We start from the raw sequence: 16,030 nt of genomic DNA, 5'->3' as shown, positions 1-16,030 counted from the left end.
GAATTTTACTTTCAAAACTTTTTTAAACTGCTTTGTGGATGTTAAGATAGCTTTGGTTTATATAAGAATATGTTATTTAAAGTCAGAGCAACTTCTCTCTTGCTCTTTAAGTGACTTTTCAGTTTAAGAAATTGATGATCAGATTGGTTTTGGGTTTTTTAGAAGATTTTATTGCTGAACTTCAGCAGTATTTGTATGTATAAATAAAATAATTCTTTTACACCTGGATTTTTTTGTCTACATTTTTCATTGTTTTTATTTTTTCAGTGCAGTTCCTTGTTTCTTTCCTTTCTCTTCCTCCTCACAGTGAATTGGCAGGTTTATATATATATATGCAATTATATAAAACTTTTGATGTTACTCATTGCATTGGTTTTTACTGTCATCCAAGATCACAAATTTTTTTTTTAACAACACTTCAAAATAATTTTTTAAAGTAACAATGAAATCAACTGGTAATAGGCATGAAGAAAACTAAGCTAAAGGTCTGCCCTGCTTTTGAGGTTATTGGCTCTGTTTATATTGGAAGATTGGAACAGGTGGTCTCCTGAGGTCCCTTCTAGCCTGAATATTCTGTGATTCCAGGCACTTCTCAAATACTGTTACTTTTGTGATTCCAGGCTCAAATATCTGTTGCTCTTGAATAGAGATAATACATCTTGCCACGTTACAGTTTTAAATACTCGTCTCAAAATTTCATGTCAGGTTTTATGTAACCCAGTTTAAATAAATATTCTTTCTTTCAGGCCAGCATGATGTATTGAGATTAACTGGGCCATAGTTATAAGACTAGTTGTTCTTGGTTTTTTGTTTGTTTTTTTTTTTTTAATATAAAGTATATATAAATATATAGAAAAAATATAGTATGTAATGTATGTAATGTAATATATTTTTAAGTACATATGGTATGCATGCAGAGAGTGCTCTGTAATATAGATGCATCTAAGCTGTAACTAATGTATTATATCTGTAACTAACTAAATGTCACATTGCAATTTATTTTGAAGGTATGATTTAAAGGACACATCTAAAATTACACTTGTTGATGTACAGTTACTTGCTGCTATGGGGCCTCCAGGCGGTGGGAGGAATCCTGTTACTCCTCGATTTTTGCGACACTTCAACATTTGCGCTATTAATTCTTTTAGCGATGAAACAATGGTCCGCATCTTCTCTACCGTAGTAGCTTTCTACCTGCGGACTAGTGAATTTTCTGCTGAGCTCTTCACAACTGGAAATCAAATTGTCACTGCCACTTTAGAGGTAAGAGGCAAATACCTTAATGGAAGTTTCCTTTAATTTGTTCAGTAAAGTTCCACTGGCTCTATAATAATTTAATTGGTGAAGTAGAGATTTTAGATATTTTGTTCCTTCTTGTTTTTAACACACAGCCTCATCTGCTTTGACAAAAGTGTCTTAGTTTCATTGTTGCAGTAACCGTCTTACTCTAGGAAAATTGTCTTTAAATTTGTGTTAGTGTGGGCTCCCTAGTACCTGTCCACATAATGTCAAGTAGGTGAGACTGGAATCTCTTTGGGGTCAGGCAGGCACAGGAAGCTGTCACACACACGCAAAGACAAAACGAAAATATCAATTACAACCCTTCCAAAATTCCTTCTAAGAGAGACTAACAATGAAGAAATCACCCTCTCCACTTTCCTCCTTCCTCTCCTAGTTTTTACGCTAATTATGGGCACATCACAGCAGACTAGGGAAGCCAACATGAACATGCCACTTTGTAGAATCTGACTCCAGTATGACAAAAGACATCACAGAAATGTTGTGAAACTGAAAGCCATTAGGCCTGGCTGTATGGAATTTATTAATGTTTTGTGAAGTTCCATGTGACAGATTTTAGCGAGCGTCACATTTGCAATGTACTATACATGTAAAGAAAGGAATGGCAAATCGTGACATTTTTGCAATGAAGCATTAAGTTGCAGACATAATATCAAAGTATAGCTTTGCCGGTTTATTACATAGCAGAAATCATTAGCAGTGTGAACAAATCTATTGCCTACCATAAGTATTCATCATGGAAATGCATTAGGTAGCTAATATTTGACTGACGAAAAATTCTGACAGAAAATCTGGTCAGCTTCAAAGGCAAAATCAAATCGCTGAAGTTTCACAGGGGATGTGACTTCCTTCTACTGCAGAGCTGTCGTGGTTTAACCCCAGCCAGCAACTAAGCACCACGCAGCCGCTCACTCACTCCCCCCCACCCAGTGGGATGGGGGAGAAAATCGGGAAAAGAAGCAAATCCACGGGTTGAGATGAGAACAGTTTAATAGAACAGAAAAGAAGAAACTAATAATGATAATGATAACACTAATAAAATGACAACAGCAATAATGAAAGGATTGGAATGTACAAATGATGCGCAGTGTAATTGCTCACCACCCACCGACCGGCACCCAGCTAGTCCCCGAGCGGCGATTCCCCGCCCCCACTTCCCAGTTCCCACACTGGATGGGACGTCACATGGTATGGAATACCCTGTTGGCCACTTTGGGTCAGGTGCCCTGGCTGTGTCCTGTGCCAACTTCCTGTGCCCCTCCAGCTTTCTCGCTGGCTGGGCATGAGAAGCTGAAAAATCCCTGACATTAGTCTAAACACTACTAGCAGCAACTGAAAACATCGGTGTTATCAACATTCCTCTCATACTGAACTCAAAACATAGCACCGTACCAGCTACTAGGAAGACAGTTAACTCTATTCCAGCTGAAACCAGGACAAGAGCTGAGGCCTTTCTCAGACTTTTCCACTAGTTCTGCTTATACCCAAGGACATATTCAAGATTGAATCCATCTCATTCCAAGGACTTGCAGAGCTGGTGTTTCAGAACTACTCTGAGATAATACATTCAATGTATGAATCACAAGGCTGACTGACTACTGCCACTAGAAATCTTTTTGTGGGTCCAATTAATCTTTCCAAAACAAACAAACAAAAAAATAATTTGCAAGAAATTCACAAGTTTTGCTTCTTTAAATAGAAAATAATAGTAGCAGCTACTAGCGATTTGAATGCATTTGACTACATGTTTAAAACATTCAGTTTTGTCAGGATACATCTTAGACCAATTTCAGAGTGTTGTCTTTTAATAGTGATGCAGGTATTTCTCATCAGACTGCATCAAATTTTGTTTATACTGTTAGACTCATATGCATTTACCTGCTAGAAAATCTGTTCTAACATGAATTTTCATCCTGGTAAGCAATACCTTCTAATTCCTAGGATTAAAGTATAATACAAGAGCTGGGCTTTGGACATGGGACAACAGGTGGAATGTGTACTCAGTACCATGGATATAGTCAAGCTTGTAACACTTGATTTCACTGTACGTTGTTTTTTTTTAGCAGGCTGATGTTTGATAATTGTCTTCATCTGTGAGTGTACAGAGACAGATTAAAAGTTTCCTCTGTCAGCATTTACTTCAGCATGTTATTTATGTTCAATGTAATAAGAAATGACACTGTTTCTGTTATAACAGCATGAGCTAACCACAGCTGATGCATTTCACATCAGAGCAAAATGTAGTTAAAAGACACTTTTCTTGATCTGCCTATTCCTTCAGCATTTTTATTGACTCTATTTTTGAGTAATTTGTAGTTATGCAAACAAATAGATTTAAACAACTGAAAATCTAGGAAGTTACCATTACATATCATTCAGTCCTTCACTTGAAGGAGGATATCATATAATTAAAGGAAGTCAAGAGACCTGATTGGTATTCCTGGTCCTACAACAGATTTCTTTACTCTTGCTACAGTTACTTTTTCCATTTGCAGTTAGGTTAGTAGTACCTAGTTCCAGAACTGCAGAAGGTGCATCTGATACATTCGGAGGACTTTGAGATCTTTAGACATTATTAGGATTATTAAGTGTGAAATGTTTTTCTTGGAGAAATATAATTTTAGAAAACATCTAAGATTTATTGTAATAATATAGTCGGTGTTACTGTTTTGTTGATTTTGTTCTTTGTTGTTATTATCTTAAGGTGTACAAGAAGGCCATCAAAAATCTTTTGCCCACACCAGCCAAATCTCATTATACATTCAACCTGCGTGACTTTTCACGTGTTATCCATGGCTGCTTGCTCATTAAGAGAAAATCAGTTGAAAGCAAACATGTAATGATTCGGCTGTTTGTACATGAGGTGTTTCGGGTCTTCTATGACCGTCTAGTGGAAGACAATGATAGAGCCTGGCTGTTCAATTTAATGAAAGATATTGTGAAAGAACATTTCAAAGAAGCATTTGATTCGGTTTTTGCACACCTGAAGCAAGGAAACACACCTGTGAGTATTATGTTTAACCTGTCACAAAACAATTGCTTTCCTTATAGGACTTATAAATTTAGGACTAGTAAGTCTCTCAATCAGAGGTGAAATTTTGGATCAAAGGTGCTTGAAAATTTGAGTTGAATTTGGCAAAATGGCTTCTTTGGAAAAAAAAAAAGAGTAAAAATGTTTGGAAAGGTTTAAGTGTTGTACGTAAGCGTTCTTTTCAAAAGCATTTCATTTAAGGTGTGGATAAACTTATTATTTATCCATAAAAGAGTTTTGTGTATTTGATAGTGAAACAAAAACTTGTTTCTTATTCAATTAAAAAAATAGTGCAACATTTTTTCAGATTTACCCCAAAACCCCTGGGTATTTATATCTTATGAAATTCAATTTATCAGGCGTAGTGTTTTATTAAGCTCCTAGATGTCTGCACATAGAAATAAAGCATTCAATTAATCAGTAGGTCAGCAGAGCAACTTTTCAAAAAAATTCTGTCACATCTTTTCTTGGAGATGTAACACCACATACTGAATCTTTGGGCAATGGGAGATAAGGTAACAGAAACAACCAGAGTAATTTATAAATCACTACCACAAAAGTAGCTGGGATCTGCGCATAGTATTGTGCCTGCAAGGAGAAATACAAGTATAAATACTCTTCAATGGACTTCCAGAGACCTGCTTTACAGGATAAAGAAATATTCCCTTTTTAAATTTAGCCTGTGACTGAGTTACTGTGTGGTAAACAGCATTCTGTAATTGTTATGAAATTTTAGTTTTTAAAATGTTGTATGATCATGTTAGACTGTATGCCTTGTCTTCCTTTTTCTGTTTTTCTTTTTTTTCTTCCACTGTCACTTCATTGATGTATAGAAGAAATAACTTTGTGGTCTTAGTTATCCATTTCATAATATATTGAAAATTGCTAAACATACATCTGTATAAATTTGGTGTAATCTGAAGGTCATGATTGTGAGACTGTTAATGGCTATTTGAGCCAATTATGTTCCAAGAACAAATTAAGAATAAGTATATTGTTTAATATGGGAAATAGAGAATTTTGAGGTGGGTATTATCTGTGAGTCAAAATATTTCAGAGTGCTTGTTTCGTGTCTTGAATATTTGTCTAAATTCTCCTTTGTTTTCTAAAATTCCAGTGAGGGATATGTTCATTAAATATTAAACTTGATTTCATAATTTGTTGAATATTTACCATAGGTAACGGAAGAAAACATGAGAAGTTTGTTTTTTGGTGACTACATGAATCCAGAACTTGAGGGAGATGAAAGACTTTATGTTGAAATTCCAAGCATTCAGCTGTTCAGTGATGTTGTGGAGCAGTGTTTGGATGAATATAATCAGACCCACAAAACAAGAATGAACCTTGTAGTTTTCAGGTGCATTGATCTGTATTATTAAGAGCTTTAAGCAGTAGTTGATAATTCAGTATATCCAATTTTGTGGGCTGTGTTTTTTGTATGTCTCCTCCCCTTTATGCATCCACAAAAGTGTGTGTGGTGTTACACTGTTCTGGATGGAAGTGAACTGATTTTTCTCTTATGCCCCTGCTTTTTCTATCCAAAAGTAAATAGTGAGAAGTTTTTCTCCTAAGGGGCTTTGAATACATCCCTTGGTTGTTAAAGAAACATTGTGCGCCAAATCAGGTGGGTGCTCTACTTCTGCTAGGCCTCTGTTAAGGGTGAAGATGGATATCAGTTTTGTCTGCAGCCACTGGACTTTCATTTCACCAAGGACAAGGATTCTATGGTTGTGAGGTACAGAGTGAGATATAGCACAATCATCGCTGTCTGCCTGCTCCGTTGTGATGCAGCACAGCTGTGCCCCACTTTGGGGTGTGTACCTAGCCTGGTGCTGTAGCTAATCCTATGAAAGTTTAGACTCTGCGTGCTGCTATTGTTACCTTAACTTGTGATCAGGCAGAGCTACAACTGAGACAGATTGGGAGGTCAGAACTCCCCCCTCCTCTTTATTGCTAGAGATTACTGCCTCTTCATACTTGCCAGTGTAACTTGACACGTAGATGCTTTATAAAGGTAATTAGGGATAGTTTAAACACTTCTAATAGCAGTCTATTTCAGTCTAGGTCGTTTTGACAAGCTGGATTTGTGAGTACCTTTATATACAGCTATGCTGGGAGTTTGAAGAGCTGGCGGCCTCTGATCAGAGGGCACTTCCTGAGTGTAGAAGCAATATCCCAGTTACCTCACTGAACAGCAGCTGGGAGAGCATGTCTGACTGTAGGCTTAGAGTCCAATCTCATGGATAACACCTGGATTTGACTCTCTTATTTTTCTAACCAATCAAAATAAACAAGAATTTATCTTCTTTGAAATGCCTTACCCTTTTTTTGAGACCACTTTTAACTGCTACCCAGCTTACTTTAACTACCCCTAGCCTTGTGCTTAAACAGGCCATTTCCTGTAGACCTTGCTGCATATTCCAAGATAAACTGTACTTGTGTTTTCACAATAGATAGGACTCTCAGTAATGTGCAGATACTGCTTTCTGAAGATGTTGTTCCAATATCTATTTCACATGTAAGTTATAAAATACTGCCAGAGGCAGAGGGTGTTGATATAACCCATTTTTCCCCAGTTGTTCCTTTAAAAGTATTTAAATTGTTATACTTCAAGAAAGTTAAAACTGATAATACTGTTATGGTTTAGAAGTAGAGAATTTCTGTTGGTTTTCTTTGACACCTTTATCCATGTAGTGCTCCTGTTCTCACCACTGCCTATTCCTTTCAGTAATTTGTAGTAATTTGTAATTTAGCTAAATACTGATGTTTGTATAATAGAAGAGTTGTAAGTTTCACTTTTATTTTGTGGTGCAAACCCACTCCCTTTCTTCCTCTTCCCACCACCCCACCCCACCTTCAGAAATTTGTTTTGGAGATGCTACTTCTATACATTCACAAATGTATATGTATATGTATTTCTGCCGTTCTGGTAACCAGCACGTTTCAAATACAGGTATGTGTTGGAACATTTGTCTCGTATAAGTCACATTCTGAAGCAGCCAGGGGGTAATGCTTTGTTGGTTGGAATGGGAGGAAGTGGACGTCAGTCTTTGACTCGTCTAGCAGCATTCATGGCAAAAATGTGTGTTTTTCAACCAGAGATTTCTAAGACCTATGGTACAAATGAGTGGAGAGAAGATCTGAAAGTGAGTATTAATAACCTGTCTGCATTTTTACTTAATTCTGAGGAAGGATGTTTTGGAATATACAATATTTCAACTGTCTTGCATTTTTAGAGTCTTCTGAAGAATGCTGGTGTAAAAGGCTTGAAAACTGTATTTATAATCACGGATTCACAAATTAAAGAAGAAAGCTTTTTAGAAGATGTTGACAGTGTCCTCAACAGTGGGGAAGTACCCAATCTTTTTGCAGCAGATGAAAAACAAGAAATTATAGAGGTATCTTTAGAAATTCTCTTTAATGTCACCTCCCTTTTAAGCCATTTTGTCAGTTCAGTGTGAAGTGTGGCCTTTGGATATATGCACTTAATTCTGTGACTTTTTTTGAGACCTTAGGTAAATCAGCCAGTTATTATTAAACTTATGGAGTAGCTTATGCCTACTACTAGCTTTAGTTCTGACCTGGCATTCTGTTCACAAACACATTAAGTTGTGCTCGTAGGGAGCTTTGATTGTTCACAAACACCCTGTGGCCATAATTATTTTTTGCAGTTTATTGTGCACAAAAAGAACGTACCTCATAATGTTTTCATTGATCAATTAAGGACAAAGACTTTTTTTTAAAAAAACACAGCCTGCTTTTGTCAATAGACCCTTGCTGTCTAGGACACTATGGCGTTTTAGACAGAATTTCAGTCCTGACATTTCTACTCAGAGGGAAGTTGGGGAAGGGTGCTCCATGAATTCAGGCTCAGAAGTAAAGATGCAATGTACTCAGGCAATTTTCAAAAAATTTCTAACTAAAATCAGGCTTAGATTTTCAAAATAGCAGTCACCAGTTGGGAGGGAGGGGCATCAGTCTTTGAATACATCAAGCTGGAAACAATGTTAGCTAACAATATTTGGAACTGTACGCTGTGCTCTCTTCATATCTCTGTAGTATGTTTACTAATAAATTTCTTAGGTATGCTTCTATTGACATTCAAAGTGGTTCTTAGTACATACACAAATGTTTTTTATTGAAATAGCTATGTCACTTGATAAATGTTACTGTATTGTTTGTTCTTGTGCTTAAGTTATGGAGCATGTTGATACCTGCATTCCATGTATTTTGCAAAGAAGTTAGATTATAATTCTAATCATCTTTCTCTATTACTGTTTCATTCTTGCCAGGTATATAATAACAATATTAAGATAATGTGGCGCTCTTGCAATTATATAGTTTGTACGAACATATTCAATTGGTGTATGCTAGAACTTGGTAGCTATCCATAATATGCCAACTGGACCAAAGTTGGTTTTTACTCATTTAAATTGGCTCCATCCAAATATTTCCACTTTTACTCTATTGCTACTAAACTAATTTTTGTCTTTTATTTGAATTGTGGGATTATGTAAAGTATACATGCTTTTGTGGAAGAATAATTTGAGTTTTAGGGGTTTATAGTCCGTGTTTCATGGATTGTTAATTAATTGAGGATAATAATACTTTTATGAAGTAGTCTTTAATTTCAAATCTAGAGGTTTCTTCTTGTTTTGAGAGATTATTGGTTTTGGTAAATGAACAAATGGAATATGTTTTGATGTTTGAAACTTAAATATTCCTCTCCAATTAGGTAAATACAGCATATTTTAGTATAATATTAAAGCTAAAAAAGTTCTTAGTAAGTTAATGCCTTGAAATATCGTTTAGGGGACTTACGTGGCACTTAAAGTGTAGATGATGAGAAAAACATTTGCTTTTATTGTAGTGGCTTTTGTGTAATGAGAGTAGTAATTTGCGTCATCTGTTTCTATCTTCTAAATCTTTGAATGACTGAAGATTGATTGTAGTTAAACCTGATAGTTGTATTTATCATTAGAAGCGTTTGGTTCTTTATTTCTTGAGGCATATGATTATGAATTTTGATTCTTCAGAATGTCTTAACCCTCTGTCTGATCTTAATGTGTCTTATCCATCTGGAACTCATCTTGGGATGGATTTTTAGGTTTTGTTCTGATGTATTCTCAGTTGCTCAAAGCAGCAGATGATCGTTTCTAGAATGAGTTGTCAGGGTCACAGATAAATACTGTAATCCTATTCTCAAATAGTATTTACTACTTTATTTACTACTACTTTATTTGTTTACTACAGTTTTTCTAGTTTATTCTGTTTCATTTATCAATAAAAAATTTACTTCATGGTGATGCTCATTAACAGGATTGCTATAGGACTTTAGAAGTGCTTAATGAGAAATTATATAACAGTTTTTACACTATGTGTTATTCCTAAGGGTGTTCGTGCAATAGTTCAGGCTGGCAATAAACATGAAGAACTCAGTCCCTTGGCCTTGTTTGCATTTTTTGTGAACCATTGCAAAGAAAATCTCCATATTGTGGTAGCATTCAGCCCAATTGGAGATGCTTTCCGCAATCGTCTGAGGCAGTTTCCCTCACTCATCAACTGCTGTACTATTGATTGGTTCCAGGTATGTGAAAGTATTTATATTGTTTTCTCAACAAACTACTTCAGTTTTCTAAGAATCTGTATTTTTATGTCCCATTAGATTTTTCTCTTGTCTTCTGTATAGAAGTACTCCATGTTTTTCAGAATTTTAAAATAGCATAGGCATTTTTTGTAATATTTTGGGAGCTCTTTGATATGCAATCTAAGCATTTTTACAACTAAGGAAACTTAAATTTTGTTGCTACAAATTTTACATTTCTGAAGTAGTGAATAGTCTCAGTTTGGTGATGGTGATTTGTCATTTTATTGCATAGTATGTGTGTTTTAAAGGACTAGAGAAACCATTTCAATGTGATTGTAAAATTATCATAATTTCTGCTCTGTGTTAAGAGGTCATGCATCATGGGAATGGCTAGCAAATACAAGTCCTGTTGCTTATCAGTAGATCTTTTATAGCAGAATAAAACTTGGAAAATTACTGTAGTTAACAATCCTCGATGTAATGGGTGTTACTCTCACTGAAGTGCGGTTAGCTCTATAGCTTGGCCTGGTGCTGACATTAATTAATTTTTCTGCCAAAGGATGACATAGACACAGAAATCTTTGGGTAGAATGGCAATATGTAGCTTTCAACTAGAAGGTCAGCCAGGAGTTGCCAGAGAAGATTGCATGGGTAGTGACCCTGCTGCCCGATCTAACCCTCATATCAGTTAATTTTTCTTGAGACGTAATTGGGACTAGTGTGTCTCATTCTGGTGGTTTGAATGGTAAAAATTGTTTTTAAATTATAAAGACTGCTAACAGCTGAATTTTAGAAATGCTTCTCTCTTCAATTCTCCCTCAGCCATGGCCTGAAGATGCCCTTGAACGTGTGGCTAATAAGTTCTTAGAAACACTTCAGCTCACAGACAGTGAGCGTCAGGAAGTTGTGCCAATCTGTAAATACTTTCATACTTCAGTTTTGTCACTCTCTGTAAGGTCAGTCTGTTTCTGTTGAAAACAACTCATTAATTTATAGAAATATTAAGAGGGAAAAGATTATGCTGTTGAAAGTAGTAAATTGAGCAACACAATTCAAAAGTTGAATTTTCAGAAGCAAGAAACAACAATATAGCAGGTGATTGAGTTTCATTACTACTAGTTTCTGTTTTAAAAGTTAATGTATACTATCTGCGTGCATAAAAATATATAAAATTGTCAAAATTGTTTACTCCTATTATTAGTCAAACAGTTACATAACTTTGCTAACAATAGTTAAACTAGAAAAAAGAAAACAAAACTTAAAGGTACTCTTTTTTTTTTTTTTTTTTTTTTTTTTTTAATAGGTTCTTGCAAAGTCTGGGACGCCATAATTATGTTACTCCTGCTTCTTATCTTGAGCTTATTGCTGCGTTTCGGAAACTTCTTACTCAGAAACGAGACGCTGTAATGAAAGCCAAGAAGAAATACGTGAATGGACTAGATAAACTAGCTTTTGCTGAATCACAAGTGAGTTAGGACGAAAATGGAACTGAAAATACAAAATGTTTGGCAAAAGCTGGTCTTTTCCTGGAGAAGTCAGTCAAAAGCATTACTTCAGATTTTGTTTAGCTCTAGCTTCGACAGTAAAACTATAAGAAATGTATTTTACCTTTTCTTTCTTACAGTCATAGAAGTTGTGTTAGAGGCCACAGACCTATAAGCATGTATTGCTTAGCAGTATGTGAACAGAACTTCCCTTTGCTAAATGGTTAACAGGTGACTGTAAGTGAATGTAGCTCTTAAAATTAGAGATTGCACATATGAGATAAAAAATAAGTCTCTGAGGTGTTTTGATTTGAAACAATGTTATTTCCTTCTATCAATAAATTAGTCATTAGGTAAAATCTAGGTCTTATAGAATTTGTTGGAAATTGTACTTGGCACTTCTGAATCCTACCTGATTCTTCTGCATATGTATAGGTTGGTGAGATGAAACAAGAACTAGTTCAGCTGCAGCCCAAACTGGAAGAGGCTAAATTTGATAATGCAAACATGATGAAGGTAGAGTTATACAAATACAATTTTGTGGTTTTTAATGTAAGCATGTGTATGCTTGGGATCCATAATTTCACCTTTGTAAGAATTAGCTTTGAACGAGGAATCTTAATCATACAATGTACTTCAACTTCAGTATCTCAGCTGATTGTAGTCAGGTTCTAAAGACTATGCCTGTATAAGGTTGCTGATATGTGACTTTCAGAAAATAAGAGTTGAATTCAGGTTTTTGAGCTTACTTCTTGTTTACTGGGGTTTGCAGTATTGTGAAACTTGTCACTATTTATGCTTATATCCTTAGAACTGTAAGAAAATTGTGTTCTTTATGTAAGGTACAGACTCTGGATGTACAGTCCTTGCCTAAGCTCCACGCTGAAGGATGTTAGAGGAACTTTCATGCTAATAGTGGTTAGGCTGGATTTCCCAAAATCATTCACAAACTTTGCAAAAACCACATATAGTTCTTCAGCATACAAAATAAACAAGAACAGTTTTGCACAGTCTGTCTTTGCATACACAGAGATTACACACTTGATTTCTGAAAGGATTCACTTCATAGAAATTTAGTGGGATGTAGGAACCAATCTCTTGCATGTTTTTGAAAATTCTGGCTTGCAAATACACTTATCTAGTATGTTACTGTCACATCACAAAAAACCAAGATTTGATTGATGTTTTTATGCACTTCTGATTTGTAAGTGTTTTTAGATACAGTGATCTCTCTTCTACCTACTGTTACAAACATATAAGAAAACTAGATGTCACTTATGTGGAACTGAAAAGGGAGTACTTGTATGAAGTCTTGACTCATCACTGAAAAGAAAATAACTTTTAGTAGTCAATGTTATAGACTTTGAAGCTATGAAAACTCACTATAAAAGCTAGTCATTTTTTAATTGTAGCCTGATGCACAAACATTGAGTTTGTCTCCTGAACTTCAAACATACTTTAAATAGCTTTTATTGACAGTAATCTGATTTCATGCAGTTTACCTACTGTTAAAGCTCGATGATGATTTTGCATTATGCTAAGAAACAAATTATTCCCTTAATATAATTTGAAAATATATGAAAATATTGAAATACTTCAATTTTCTCTTTATATTTTAGAGTATTCCATAAGCGCTATACTGGGTAATTTCAGTTTATTTGATCATTCACTGCTCAGTAGGAAGCTCACCCATGTGTTTTTCTTTAGACTATAGAAATAGAATCTGCAGAAGTAGAACAAAAGAGAAAAACTGTAAAAGTAGATGAAGAAATTGCTACAGAAAAAGCTGAAGAAGCTCAGACATTGAAAAATGAATGTGAGAGTGACCTGGCAGAAGCGATCCCAGCCCTGGAGGCCGCACTTGATGCTCTTGACACTTTGAAGGCAAGCTGATCTAAACTTCAGCATTTGAAAGAGTTATTTAACATGATTAAACCCTTCCATTTATTTGGGAAAGAATGCACTAAGATGAAAAGAATTTGAAAAGTGTTAAATTTCCTTGGTTTTGGCAAAGGACAGGACCTGTACAGTCGTTGTTCAATATATTTCTTCTTCATGTACTCAGAATACCAATGGGAGGGGGGCATTTAAAAAAATTGTTTATTTGCAAGAAAGCCCACTTGTGGTAAAAGTAACCAAAACCTGAAGTTACCAGCAGTGGTATCAGCTGAATTTCCTCTTAGAGCGAAGTTAATGTTGACTGCCAGTGTGTAACATGGCATTTGTTTATAGCTAAGAGTTATCTCGATCTTTGCTTTAAAGGTTTTGTCCTTGTCATGACTTACACATGATCTGAAAGCAGAATTGTTGGGAAAGTCCTGCAGGAACTTAGTATAGTAGGAGGTAGTTTAGTAGGAGTTGTGAAGTATATGATATGTCTTAGATGACACTTACGGAATTGTATCAAAAAATACATGGACTTTTTAAATAAAATTAAAAAAATAAATAAAAAAAACCCCTGGACTTTTTAAATGATAATTTTAATTAATCATTAGTTTACAGTTACTAGCATTTATTTCATTTTTATTTCCCCTGCATAGGACACATTGATGGATATTGTTAATTGTCTTGCTAACACTGTATCATCCCATCTAAAAGTCCTCTCTAATTATGTTCATTGATAATGGTGTTATAATTCCCCCTTTTTTCTGTTAGTTCATTTATCTTAGTGGTGAGAAAAGCATAACATTTGTCGTAATTTTTTTAAATGTGATTTTTATTTAAGCCTTCTGATATATCAATTGTCAAATCAATGAAAAATCCTCCATCTGGTGTCAAACTTGTCATGGCTGCTGTCTGTGTCATGAAAGACGTAAAACCTGAGAAAATTGCAGATCCTTCAGGGACTGGAGGCAAGGTAAAATGGCAGACAATAGTTTCAAATACAAGTGTAATTCATGTTCTTCTCAACACAGAGCACTTTTCAGTAAACAAGATCACCCAAGGTCCACTAAAGTAGGCCAGTACTTACGGCCTCCATCCATTATTTTACTGAAAACTTGCAGAACTCCAAATTTTTAAAGTTTTGTAATGTGCAAAGGCAACACATTTAATTTGCTTGACTCTATATTTACATAATAGATAATACATAACTCTTCTCTGACCCATTCTTCAGTTTTGGGGTTTGGGCATGGTTTGGGGGAAATGTTTGATCTGATAGACTTTCTCCTTTATTGACGTCTCAAGGAGATACGAGGTCATCAGTATTAAATATACATGAGTTTTAGCTAAAAGAGATTTGTCATTTTTTGTTCGTGTGTTTGTTTGAAAGCTTGAAAAGATATTTCCTACTGTATTTTGTAGATTTTGGATTACTGGACTCCAAGCAAGAAACTGCTTGGTGACATGAATTTCTTAAAGGATTTGAAAGAGTATGACAAGGACAATATTCCAGTAAGACTTCTGTGTAATTTTTCAGTGATTTTTACCATGTAGACGCTTTCTTGCAGGGAAAAAAATTAAAATTAGAAAATACTATATCAGAGGCCCCATTTGTCCCAAGTTAGTCAACTTCTGTTATGACCAAGGATCTTTACAATATGATAGGGTATCCCTATAGGATGAGTATGATCATGGAAAGTGAGTCAAAATTCCTCATGGTGAGCATTCCAAGTGGCATTTCAGAAGGTTTTAGAATTTCTTTTGGAAGACAGCCTGTCTTCTATTTGAATGAAATGTCATTCTGTGCACAAATGTTTCTAACTTTGCAATTTATAGGTAGTATCTCATCAAAAGGTAAAAATAACACGTAAAAAAACCTGTATCAGAGTAAATAGTCTGTCCTGTCCATTATCCTGTGTCCAAAAATGGCCATAAGCAGGTGTCTTGGAAAGAGTAGGAACAGCATATATGATAATTTCTCCAAATATTCTTCCAGCCTCCAGCACTTTAAGTGAAGGACTTCCAAAGCTGGATGTAGTTTCTGTGTGTTTAGTAGCTGTCAGTGGATCTCTCTTCTGTAATTTCTCTACTCTGCTTAAGCCCAAGTAAACTTTCTGTATCTACAAGACCTTTTTACAAACCATCCCAGAAGTCTACTTTAAGTGGTATGAAGAGGTATCTTCTTCTGTTTCTTCTGAACCTGGGTCCTTTTAACCTCATTTCATGTATTCTGTTTTGGGTTTTGGTTTGGTTTTTTTGTGGAACCAAGGAACATGTGATCCCTGTCCAACCTTTCTATGCCTTATTTTGTACTAGTTTTTCTAAATCAATTACTCTGGCATTATAAACTTTTTTCTATTTTTAAATAACTGCCCACGTTCATGCTTTTCTTAATGGCTGTTTCTAGTTGTATTTTGATTGAATGAACGTTGACAAAATGGGTAATGTTTTGTTAAGTATACTAGAAGAATATAGAGTAAATGCAGAAATGTACTAGCTATATAACTTTATTTAAAATATGACCATCTCCCTCGAAGACCTTACTGAGAGTATGATTCTTGCTGTTTGCCCAATTCAGTGGAAATTGAATATAAAAATAGTCTTTTATAAAAAAAAAAAATAGCCCTTTATAAAAATAGTCCCCAAAAGTAGGCACAAGCAATGTAATTCATTTGGATTTGTCTTAGATTAGTAGAAACACGTTTTTATAATGACCCCTAACAGCTGTGTCATGAGAAAAGACAGCAA

At 35.2% G+C, this 16,030-nt stretch overlaps 1 protein-coding gene across 1 annotated transcript in view; it reads left to right on the top strand.

Annotated features, from left to right (window-relative positions):
* Positions 1-16,030, top strand: part of DNAH12 (dynein axonemal heavy chain 12) — a 74,857-nt gene that overhangs the window by 38,441 nt on the left and 20,386 nt on the right. The window contains exons 40-51 of the mRNA XM_029995981.1: positions 1,008-1,263; positions 4,004-4,303; positions 5,509-5,687; positions 7,284-7,476; positions 7,567-7,728; positions 9,723-9,917; positions 10,740-10,873; positions 11,221-11,383; positions 11,837-11,917; positions 13,109-13,285; positions 14,127-14,258; positions 14,705-14,794. Of these exons, the coding sequence (XP_029851841.1) occupies positions 1,008-1,263; positions 4,004-4,303; positions 5,509-5,687; positions 7,284-7,476; positions 7,567-7,728; positions 9,723-9,917; positions 10,740-10,873; positions 11,221-11,383; positions 11,837-11,917; positions 13,109-13,285; positions 14,127-14,258; positions 14,705-14,794 (2,062 nt within the window). The remainder of the gene's footprint in view (positions 1-1,007; positions 1,264-4,003; positions 4,304-5,508; positions 5,688-7,283; positions 7,477-7,566; positions 7,729-9,722; positions 9,918-10,739; positions 10,874-11,220; positions 11,384-11,836; positions 11,918-13,108; positions 13,286-14,126; positions 14,259-14,704; positions 14,795-16,030) is intronic.

Source organism: Aquila chrysaetos, chromosome 20 (assembly GCF_900496995.4).
Source record: "Aquila chrysaetos chrysaetos chromosome 20, bAquChr1.4, whole genome shotgun sequence".
Lineage (NCBI taxonomy): Eukaryota > Metazoa > Chordata > Aves > Accipitriformes > Accipitridae > Aquila > Aquila chrysaetos.
Note: the sequence above shows the minus strand (reverse complement) of the source record. Positions and strands in the feature narration are given on the sequence as shown.